Source organism: Alosa pseudoharengus, unplaced genomic scaffold (assembly GCF_046254945.1).
Source record: "Alosa pseudoharengus isolate Yale_2024_CS ecotype anadromous, Long Island Sound unplaced genomic scaffold, YU_APseudo_1.1 YU_APseudo_1.1_scf_6, whole genome shotgun sequence".
Taxonomy (NCBI): domain Eukaryota; kingdom Metazoa; phylum Chordata; class Actinopteri; order Clupeiformes; family Clupeidae; genus Alosa; species Alosa pseudoharengus.
Genome location: NW_027468848.1, coordinates 23,487,380 through 23,499,016, shown reverse-complemented (window position 1 = coordinate 23,499,016; position 11,637 = coordinate 23,487,380). Strand labels below are relative to the sequence as shown.

Genomic DNA, 11,637 nt, shown 5'->3' with positions numbered 1-11,637 from the left:
GTCATGCTTAAAGTACATGCAATACAAGCATGCACACACACACATACTTTATCAACTCAATCTAATGCAGTAAATAAAAGCACAGTAGATCACAAAGCCAAAATGGGATACATAGCAATTATTCTAGTATCTAGACTGTAAGAAACAACACCATTCTGAACAAGTCCCACCTGTCAGAGAGATATTGGAGAGACTTAAATGGACGGTCTGAAGGGTAAGGGCTGGCTCTGTGATGGGACCTTCTTTTATGCTGATCACTTAGCTTTCGTGATCAGGAGGAGCAATGTGCATGCATACACTCACGGCATTCACATTCACACATGCACATTCCCACGCATGCTCACACAAACGCACAAACGCACGCACGCACACACACACACGCACACACAGGCACACACGCATGCATACACAAACACGCACGGATGTGGGAACACACACACGTGCACACACATGCGCATGCACAGTATCTAGGAAAGAGCTTAGCTCAGACGCCTCCCCTCTATCTATCTTCTTCTCTCCTTGTACTCTATCGTTCCACTTCACCTCTCTTGTCAGACTTGGTTTGCTTAGAGGGCGGCTCGCTCGCCAGGCAGAGAAGGGAGGAGAGGAGGGGGAACTGTTATGTAGGGGAGAGAGATTACACTGAATAAGACGCAAGTGTGTGTGTGTGTGTGTGCATGAAGGAAAGTCAGCTCTACTCTTCATTTAAGAGCAGGAAAAAATGCCACAGTGCTCTCTACTGGTGAAAAACAACACTTCATCACATGCATATCAGACCTGGGCCAGCTGGAAATGCAGTGAAGTTTCAAATGTTTTTATCCTGCCCACGTTGGAGCGCCCCGCACCTTGTCCAACAGGTACAAGGACATATTGCACCGAGAGTTTGCAGCTGTAAAGGAGCTTTCAAAGCTAGTCTGCTAGGAATGGGCATGGCTGAGAATTAATTAATTTCTGTTTTCTCCATGGCCACTGACCATATGTACGGGACTGGGATTACTGTGTGTGTGTGTTTTGCAGGGTTTTGCTGAGTCTCAGGGTTTCTGCACTGCAGTCTGGAGCAGTGTAGTTTCTCAAGAACTGACAGCTATGCTCTGGTCAGCAGCTCTGCTCCACACACACACACACACACACTGGGCCGCTCCTCAACAATACACAACAAAGCGAGCATTACACAAGATGTACCCAAGGATTCTCCCCTGAATATTATTTATGAACAGTGCATCTCAAACCTTCGTCTCACACAAATGCTCCGATATGTACACCTCCATCTCTGTACTGGCTCCCTAATATAAATCTGCACTCTGTCCACAAGCACCACAGGACACCAGGATATAACCAGTCCTGGCACTGTGTGGCTCCTGCAGATCAGTGTGTGTCTGCAGATCATGTGTGTCTGAACAAACGCATCTCTGTGCGTACGTCTCTTTCTGTGTCTATCTGTGTGTGTGTGTGTGTGTGTGTGTGTGTGTGTGTGTGTGTGTGTGTGTGTGTGAGAGGATTAGTAGCCCATGGGGGCTGGCTGGGTTACATCAGAACAGGGCCTACATGCCAGCGCTGTGTGCATCTGTTATGTCACAGTGATTCACCAAGTGGATTGAAACCATAAAAATACATCCACTCTCCACAGATTTCCCTGAGGTGCCATGACATAACTAACCCTCTGATTACAGAGAAGCACAGATTGAAAATACATAAGAAAGTGTGAGTGCAGGAGAGAGAGAGTGAGAGTGGGAGTGAGAGAGAGAGAGAGAGCGGGGAGAAATCAGGAAGTGAGAACAAATCAAATCAGAGAATGAAGGAAGCCCAGACCAGGTGACTGTGTATAAAAATGAAAACACTTTATACAGTTTGGCTGAAAAAAACTCCAATGAAAACACAACTACTTTACATGTACAAATGATTTTTTGTTTTGCCATCATTATTTACATGTCTGCCCTGCCCACACGTACACACATGCGCACGTATACACACACTCATACACATATCAACTGCTTTTAAAAAGGACATAGAACGGAAACCATACACTGAAGAATGTTTACATACAAGTTTACAGTGTCACATCAGATACACGATAAAAAAAGCATCATGGCAGATATTTAAAGGGAGAAAGAGTCGTTGATGAACGGTCACATTATGAAAACAAAACAAGCAATATTTTCTAATCCAGTTTCTCTTACGTTCAAGCTGGTGATGCGATGTATGATTATAGTACAACCACTATAACAGATTATCAGCAAGGCAAGACCCCATTCTGACATCCCTCAACAGATCATAGTCCCACCAACGGTGGGAGGAACAAAGAGGAAAAAAAAAACAAAAACACATTCTGAGGTATGCCGACGTGAACACACCGCGGTCATCGTCCATAGTCTCTCAAAGCTAGCGTTAGCGGCCTAGCCTTCTGCAAAACATACTAAATCACAATCCGCTATATTACAATTACCACACGACAATAAAATCAATAAGGAATTATATATATTACATATTTATGAAGGGAAACGCTTCTTCTGCTACATCAAATTACACCACACCTGTTCCTGGTGGTGGAGCCGTTATTAAAAAAAAAAGAAAAAAAAAAAAGAAAGAAATAGAAAAACGGGGTGATTCTTTTTTTATAGAATAGTATAGAAGTTTAGAAAATGATCAACAAAAACACAGAAGTGTGACAGGGCGGCTAGGTGTGACTATGCCAGCTTTGAGAGACTTTCTAGAAGCTTCCATGTCATTCTCCTTCTTTTTTTTTTCTTTTTCTCTTTTTTTGTTGTTGCATGCAAATATATGAATAGTCCATGAATGGCGAGTTGAGCCACACTAACAAGTAGAGTTGTCCCAGAGGATCTGTGACTCCAGAGCCCTGACCACACCTTCACATGATCACTGGGAGCGCTTTGATCTGATGGGAGTGTGTACACACATGCCACACGCATACACACACACACACACACACACAATAGAAATGAGAGAGGACCATCAGAAGGAAGGTCCTGACTGCTGAATTATGCAAACAGAGAAACAGAGTGAGGCTGAAGAGAAAAAGCTGTGTGTGTGTGTGTGTGTGTGTGTGTGTGTGTGTGTGTGGGGATAAAAAGTTAATGCGAGTGATACTGGCCAGGGGACTGACACTCACCTGGACCCTCAATGACAAAAACTTTAAAACACACAAACACACCCCCTTACAACCACTCCCAACCCACATGTGGGTGAGCGCAGCTCTACTGCATACTGAATATCTGCCATGGATATGCTCCACTCACTACTCCACCCAGGACAACACAAAGACTGGGAAGGCCGGTTGAGTCCGTCTGGTTGACCAGGTGAATGGTCCATGAGCACATGTATCCCTACTGCTGGAATATGTGTGTTTGTGCACACGTGTGTGTGTGTGTGTGTGTGTGTGTGTGTGTATGCGCGCTAGTTCTCAGATGGGCCAGAGACCCGTCTGTAGGCCACTGTGTCTGAGTGGTCCACCTGCGGCCTGACCCTGTATGTGTCTTCATGCTCCTGCTTGGAGATCTGCTCCTTGGTGATGAAGATGAGAAAGAGGATGACGAGGATGAAGGGTTTCCTCTAGCTGCCTCCGCTGGGCTTGGCGGGGGCCTTGGAGCGCACGGCTGACCCGCCGCGTCCCTGACCTTTGCCCTGGGCCGGCGATGCCTGGGCGGGGGTCTCGGCCGCCGCGGAGGTCGCCGCGGCAGACGCCTGGGTTGCCGTGGCGCCCTGCTGCGCGGGGCTGTGCTGGGGCGGGGTCTGCATCTGTGGCGAGGCGGAGGCCGTCGCCGTGACCACCTGCTGCTGCAGGAGCTTCTGCTGGACGACTTGGGCGGCGGCCGAGGCGGCCGGGATCACTTGCACCGCCGAGCCGGCAGCTGCCCCCGCCGCCTGGGGCAGGGTCACTGCCTGTGGCTGGGCTTGGATCTGAGAGAGAGAGAGAGACAGAGAGAGAGAGAGAGAGAGAAGAGCCAGGACGAAAGAAGAGGGGACGATAGGAGAGGAGCGAGAGGAGGAAGAGAAGGAGAGGAGAGTGGGAGAGGAGAGAGAGGAGAGGAGTCAAATTGATAAGAAGGGAGGCGGGGGGGGGGGGTAATTAGACTTTCTCCAGAACATCATCATCAGCGAGGTGACTTCTTGCTGAGTCGGTCTAAAGACTGAGTTAGACAGGACAGATAAGGAAAGTCACGCAGGAAAGGGAAAAAGAGAGAGAGAGAGAAAGAGAGAGATAGAGAAAAGATGGGATGAAAGAGAGAGAGAGACTGATGAAGCGTATGTGATGATCGGCGGGAGGGAGACGGAAGAGACCGTGCACTAGAGGATGCATGAGCGTGAGATGACACTGGAGTAGAGCACTGGGACAGTTCCTATAGCTACTCTCGCATTCCAGAACACTGCCCTGTCTGATGGGGTACAAGAGGGAGGCTGACCTTATACACCCATGCAGACACACACACCTCGCATGGTGTGTGGGAGGGACAGTCTCACACACACACACACACACACACACACACACACACACACACACACACACACACACACACACACACACACACACAAAAGCCCTGTATCTCTTACCTGCTGGGGAGAGGACACTATTTGCTGGATATTGGCTACTGTGGTTTGCTGCTGTACTATCTGGGGAAGCTTAGCAACCTAGAAGCAAACAGGACATGAGTCACAAAGCACTGCTAGACTGGAGACAAGCACACAGACAGACAGACAGACAGAGAGACAGACAGCCAGCCACAGAGCTGGGGCCTATACTCAATCTAAGGTATTTAACACATCTATTTTCATGTAGCGCTTCCAGACACAGCTGTGGGTAAAGCTTCTGGTAAGCGGACACTCTTGGTCACATTCTATTCAGCTGGATGGATGAGGCGACTGAGGGATGAGAATGAACACAGACGCTGTCTGTATTTAGTGCATGTATTGCTATATGTCTGTGTTGGGGATGCATAGATGTGCACAGTGTGTCTCCACCTTCTGCCTGGCAGCCCATGGTCTGTACTGCATCTGTGGCTAGTGTGCTGGATTGTGGGGCACCTCTGTGTGTGTGTGTGCATGTGTACGTGTGTACGTGTGTGTGTGTGTGTGTGTGTGTGTGTGTGTGTGTGTGTGTGTGTGTGTGTGTGTGTGTGTGTGTGTGTGTGTGTGTGTGTGTGTGTGTGTGTGTGTGTGTGTGTGTGTGTGTGTATTTACCTGTATCTGCTGTGTGGCGGGACTCTTCTGGGGCTGGGCGATGGTGGTGTAGTACTGCGTCTTGATTGGCTGCTGGAGCTGCGTGGTGGCGGCGTACGCCACCTTCTGCTGCTGCTGGGTTGCCTGGGCTGCCTGCCCCGTGGCCAACTACCACACACATCAGAGACCCACATAGAGATGTCACTGAGTGCAATGCTAATCATATAATTACAACAAAGACTAACAGCATGCTAAGGCTAGCCGCTTAGAGTCCACTTCAACTAAGCATTTGTTAACCTGGGCATTTGTTCCGGTTGTTGTGTTCCTTAAATGTCTGTATATAAATTCATATAATCACAACAAACACTAACAACATACTAAGGCTAACCGCTTAGAGTCCACATCAACGGGACCTAAGAATAAGCATTTGTTAGCCTAAGCATTTGTTAGCAAAGGCTACATTATATACAGTATATACTACCGCAACAACTTGCTGCGTTAGTCTCAAAATGTATTATTATTATTATTATTATTATTATTATTATTATTATTATTATTTTCTTCTCTATTATTGTGTTAAATGTTCCAAATGTAAAGCACTTTGAGCTGTATTCGGTGTATGAAAGGTGCTATACAAATAAAGCTTATTATTATTATTATAACTAGTGCAGTGCCCGTTCAAACATGCCATTCCTGAAGAAAACCCGTAGCTCAATTACATGCCCACAGGTATGACTGCTTTAAAAATAGGATGATAGGGAAACATCATTCCAGCTAAGCATTCAATAATGAATACTGAATATTATAATATATTAGCCTATAATTAATGTGGCCGCTAATACATGAGCAATACATTTAGGCATGGCTGCATGTGACATTTCTACAGATCAGAATAAGCCTTGTTACAGACATAAGCCTAACAACTGTTTTGAGTTAAGGCTAAATGTGTATTAAGCTTACTGAATAACTTCCTAATGCTATTCGAAGCATCAGTTTATTGCACACTTTTATTTTGAGTGGTCACTACATACCCGTGTTTGATGGTGTGATAAGTGACGTCGCTCAGTCTGCAACTTGTTGTCTAATGTTAGCTATGTGGCATTAGCCTATCGTTCGTTTCAATTTGGGACCTTGCAGTTGGAATTGTTGTTTGTTTAGTCAAAGTCTCAAGTCCAAAGTAGCCTGGGCTATTCGAAGCGTCAGTTTATTGCACACTTTTATTTTGAGTGGTCACTACATACCCGTGTTTGTTGGCTTGTTGTTGCAAAATCCGCGTAATCATTTTATGCAAGCAAACTGCAAACAGGGAGTTTTTATTGTTGAGGTCAGACATGATAATCATCTTGCATCTTAACCCACAAGCGTTCCCGAGTAATCCGTGTTTTAAATTGCGACTGACTATCATCAAAGTGAGACCTAGCCACACAATAGACATGGGGTGGAGCTCCCCTGAAATTGGTCCCCTTTGAAACAGTGCAGTGCAGTGATAAACGTCAAACGTAAATAAGCATATTTTGAAATATGCATTCAAAAATCTTCAAAATCGAGAGTGCATACCTTTGTGTCACGTGCGAGCCACATACGAAATCTTGGGTCAGCCTGACAAACGGTCAGTGAGATATGCGTGCCACAGACAAACAGACGCTTCTTGCTTTATAGATAGATGCTAAGGTCCTAGTACATAGCTCAAATGGCAAGCAGCAGCAGCAAGATCTTGTTCTTTAGTGTTAAATGCCACAAGGGGGGGAAGGGTCTGTACATTTGTGGATGATGAGACTATGAGTTGCTGTGTATGAGTTTGCATTACTGATTGTGGTGTGTGTGTGTGTGTGTGTGTGTGTGTGTGTGTGTGTACCTTCTGTTGGAAGGCGGCGGGGCTCTGCTGGGGCTGGGCTGCTTTCTGCTGGGCGGCGGCGGCTGCCTGAGCGGCGGCCTGCTGTTGTTTCTGCCGCAGGAGCTGCTGAACCTGCTGCACCTGCAACGGGTGAGTCACCACCTGGCCACCTGGTGGAACGAGCACACCAGACAAGACCGTCACACACACACACACACACACACACTCACTCACTACTACCCGAGAGAGAGGAGGGAGGGAGAGGGAGAGAGGGAGAGAGAGAGAGAGAGAGAGAGAGAGAGAGAGAGAGAGAGAGAGAGAGAGAGAGAGAGAGAGAGAGAGAGAAAGAAAGAAAGAATGAAAAGAAGGACACAGGACAGACCCTTACCTGCTTTCTGGGGTTGTCCGATGGCCACACTGATGCCAGCCACGGTGACGGGCAGGGTGGTGACTCCAGCGGAGGACACCACAGCGGGCACCGACACCACTGGCTTGGAGAGCGCCACCTGAGCCGTCTGGGCCGCCTGGGCCGGGAGCTGGCCCTGGGCTGGCACACGCGTCTAGCAGTGGAGAGAGGAGGGGTCAGGAGAGACAGTGTGGACAGGAACCACACACTACCACATGATATTGAACCCAAGAACTAGGACAACACTACAGTACTAGCCACGTTTACATGGACACTTTTAATACGATTAGAAACGGAGTAACGGCTCAATGGGAATACAAATTATTAAACACCTCAATCATGATAAAAATGCCTGATCCGATATGAATTTTAATCGGAATGAAAGAGGTGGTGTACAGTAGTTCGTTCCTTTTTCAATTGACTGCTGTATCTTCCAGGAAAAGTAGGCAACAACGGCTATTCCGATCAAATATTCTAAAGCGATTGAGAGCACCGGATGGGAATAGAGCGTAACCCATGCATACAGACGGCACACATTTTTTTAATTGGTTTAGTTTTATTGGAATGACAAAAAAAAAAAAAAAAAAAAACTGTCCATGTAAACGTGGCTAGTAATAGACAGGGATAAGTTCTGTAGAGCTGGCCGGCTGTTGAAACATGGGCCTAAATAAAGCCCACATCCTCTGTATTGTATGCGAGCGTTCCACTCGTGCGGATAGTGGAGGACATTGGTATTTTTTATTAGCTATTGGCTATGTTTTGTAGTCCTCCAGATTGCCTGGTTTAAAGTGAAACACAACCACAGCGTCCTGTTTCAATAGAGAACCTCCACACCCAGGACAGCCTGTGGTTTCATTGGCTTGCAGGATGTGTTTTGTCACACTGTCTTAACATGACACGCTTTCACCTCCAGTACAATCACACATGAAGCCTTAAGGGCCGTTCATACAAACTATAACTATAACGAGTCATGAAAAATGTAGGGCTGGGACTCGATTAAAAAAATTAATCTAATTAATCAGAGGCTTTGTAATTAATTAATCGAAATTAATCACATTTTAATCGCATATAAATATTTGACCTGAGAACAGTGAGAAGTAATTTTTTTCACATGGATTTTTAGTATACCATTGAATAATGACTGAATACATAAGCTTAAGCAACACAATTTTATATGTTTATTTTTGTTCAAGTCCAACTGACCAGTGCAATTTTTGCCATTAAGTGTAGCAATACCATATTTAGAAATATAGTACATTTCAGAAATTCAGGTAGCCTATAGATAGGTAGACCTTCTGTAAACTATAATACTTTGTTTTTTTTTTAAGTAAAACACAATACTTTCAAGTACATTCAGAACACTGGAAACCCTGACTATTAGAAAACATCTCTCTGTTGCTTCACAAGCCATAACAGACTTTGTTGATTTACCAACAGCTGGTTTAAAGAAATCTAATTAATTTTCAGTGCAACTCTCAATAACCTTGGCCAAAACAATAAAGAATTCAACCTAAAGTGCCAGTTGCACCAACAACATAATACAACATGGTAATACAACATAGTTCAACATAAAATGTACCATTTAAAATACATTTTAAAAAAGTGCCAGTGATTGACCTCAATCCCTTCTATTCTTCCAATATCCTAATGAAAAATAAAATCTCTCTGTTGCTTAGGCATCAGGAATCAGGCTAACGTCCACGCTAGCTGCTATATGTTTTGCACTGAGGTGATAGTTAAGGCTTGATGTGCTGAGGTGATATGCGAATTCCTTGTTGCATAGCTTGCACACAACCATGCTCTTATCGACGCTTCCATCCGTTTGTTTTTTGTAACAAAATTTCCCATCCACGGGGCCAACCAATGCGGTCACATCAGCTTCTTTGTTCATGTTCACTGTGCCAATGTGGTTTGTTGTTGTCTGAACCGAACTCATGCGCGTTAGTTGGTGCTCCAGTACAATCGGTCCGTGTGAAACTCATCCAGTGAGAAACGTTCCACGGTGCAAAAATAAATAGGCTACGATTAAAATGCGTCAATTTTTTTAACGCACTAATTTTTGTGTAATTAATTAATCTTAATTAACGCGTTAAAGTCCCGGCCCTAGAAAAATGTTATCGTTGGGGTGACTGTCAGTTATTGTTATATAGTTTTCGCTATATAGTTATTTTTATATAGTTATCGCTATATAGTTATCGTTCTTGATGTTAAGCCTCCAAGCAGCCCTCCTGCTCCCTGTCACTCAAGGGGCTTAAAGCACAGAACATTTCTGTGCCTGAAATGAAAAGATTTTTTTAAAAATGACTATGCTGAGCGATACTGAGCGATCCTGCCAGCACCTGGGTTCAGGCCCACTGCCGGAGAGACTTTTTAACGCCCTCGTCACTCACCAGGCGTGCCACCTGCAGGTTGGCCACGGTGCCCGTCAGCACGGCCCCGGGTCTAGGTGCGGCGACGGCCGCCAGCTGGGGGTTGGCCTGGGTGGCAGTGGGGGCGGCCTGGACCTGCTGGGCCTGCTGCTGGGCGGCGCCGGGCTGGGCACCCTGGGCGGCTGCTACAGCTGCTGCCACCTGCTGTTGCTGCGCCAACTGGAGCTTCTGCTTCTGCATCTTCAGCAGCTCAGCCTGAGAGAGAGACACACACAGGTAGGGAGTGAGTGAGTGAGTGTGTGAGTGGGTGTGTGTGTATGTATGTATGTATGTATGTATGTATGTATGTATGTATGTGTGTACGTGTGGGTGAGTGCGCGTGTGGGTGTGTAAGTGTGTGGTTAAGTCTGAAAGAGGTTTGTGTCAGGTTGCGTGTGTAAGTGCGTAAGAGTGGTTTGTTGGTTTGTTTTGAATTGTTATGGTTACTGTACTGCATGTGTGTGTGTACCTGTTGTGGTTTGCCCACAGCTTTGATCTGAGGCGAGGCTCCCTGTTGCTGTTGCTGGAGCTGCTGCTGCCTGAGAATCTGCAGATGAGCCTGAGTGATGGACTTCCCCTGAGGCAGCTGCATACCTGCAGCTAGAGAAACAGACAGACAGAGATAGAGAGAGAGAGAGAGACAGGGAAAGAGAGAGACAGAGAGAAAGAGACAGAGAGAAAGAAAGAGACAGAGAGAAAGAAAGAAAGAGACAGAAAGAGAGGGAGGGGGGGGGGTAAGAGATAGAGGGAGGGGAGAGAGAAAGAGATATAGGCAGTCAGGATTTGCTCACACTTTGTAAAGCCCTTTTCTCCCTTTGTCTTAAAACGAGAGCTACAACCTGTAGGGGACATCAATTATCGCAGTCCTGAAATTCAATAGCTGTTTTGCAAAACAGAGGATCAACAGAGGATCACAGTGGATTAACTGAACAGGCCCTCTCACTGACCCGAGGACAAAGAGTGCGCACACTGTGGACCTGGAGTACCTGGAGTGACCAGCGAGCGGGTCTGTGATTGGGCCGGGGTGAGATTGGTCGACACGACTGTGGCGGCGGTTACTGGGGTGACCGCTCGGACCACGTGGCCGGTTGCTATGGCGGCAACCTCTGCGGGAGCAGCTGCCGTGGGGACGGCTCTCTGCTGCGCGTGCACCACCTGAGCCGTGGCCGTACCCGCCGCCTGAAAGAGAGGGAGAGGGTGCAGAGAGGGAGATCGAGGGAGAGAGTGCAGAGAGAGGGAGAGAGAGAGGGAGAGGGAGAGGGTCATTCATATGAACAAGCAACTAGAGGCTGAAAGTATAATCCGACTAACAGTTCAATAGCAAAGCAGATGCATCTACAGAGGACGTATTATTAGTTGCATGAATCTATTGGCTCTGCAATAACCTTGGCAGAGTGATGGGAGGGTGTGGTGTGTGTGAGAGGGCTCTACGTACAGACAGAGGTCCCGGGATGACTGGGGAGGCCAAGCGTTTATTGGCCTGGAACTGCCCGGCAGGAACTCCTGCCACGGTGTTTAAGATCACGTTCCCTGCGACTGTAGCTGAAAGGCACCCATAGACAGAAGGTCAGAACACAGAACATGCACTGAACACAGAAGTAGAAAAACAATTACACACCACCACACATCACCAATGAAGATCAAGCATTATAAGACCATACCCTACCTGATGTAATGCTCGCGCCAGCTCCAGCGGTTTTCATAGCTCCGGCCTGGGGAGGAAAATAAACAAAACAATAAAACACACGACTGCTATTCAGACAGATATCAACTCATTCAGTTCACACACATAAAACAGCTGCACTTTAGCAGCTGCA

The 11,637-nt window shown here is 46.5% G+C and overlaps 1 protein-coding gene across 7 annotated transcripts in view; it reads right to left on the bottom strand.

The window, feature by feature from the left end:
• Positions 1-1,813: 1,813 nt before the first annotated feature.
• Positions 1,814-11,637, bottom strand: part of ep400 (E1A binding protein p400) — a 42,912-nt gene continuing 33,088 nt past the window's right edge. For 4 of the 7 annotated variants that reach the window (XM_076270791.1, XM_076270793.1, XM_076270795.1 and 1 more), the window contains 10 exons: positions 11,487-11,532; positions 11,256-11,362; positions 10,807-10,999; positions 10,290-10,420; positions 9,803-10,036; positions 7,395-7,566; positions 7,028-7,176; positions 5,194-5,340; positions 4,567-4,644; positions 1,814-3,915 (listed from right to left, as the gene is read on the bottom strand). In XM_076270791.1, the coding sequence (XP_076126906.1) occupies positions 3,568-3,915; positions 4,567-4,644; positions 5,194-5,340; positions 7,028-7,176; positions 7,395-7,566; positions 9,803-10,036; positions 10,290-10,420; positions 10,807-10,999; positions 11,256-11,362; positions 11,487-11,532 (1,605 nt within the window). In that variant the 3' untranslated portion in view covers positions 1,814-3,567. Of the gene's footprint in view, positions 4,146-4,566; positions 4,645-5,193; positions 5,341-7,027; positions 7,177-7,394; positions 7,567-9,802; positions 10,037-10,289; positions 10,421-10,806; positions 11,000-11,255; positions 11,363-11,486; positions 11,533-11,637 lie in introns of all 7 variants that reach the window. The other 3 variants (XM_076270796.1, XM_076270794.1, XM_076270797.1) reach the window with 3 other exon arrangements.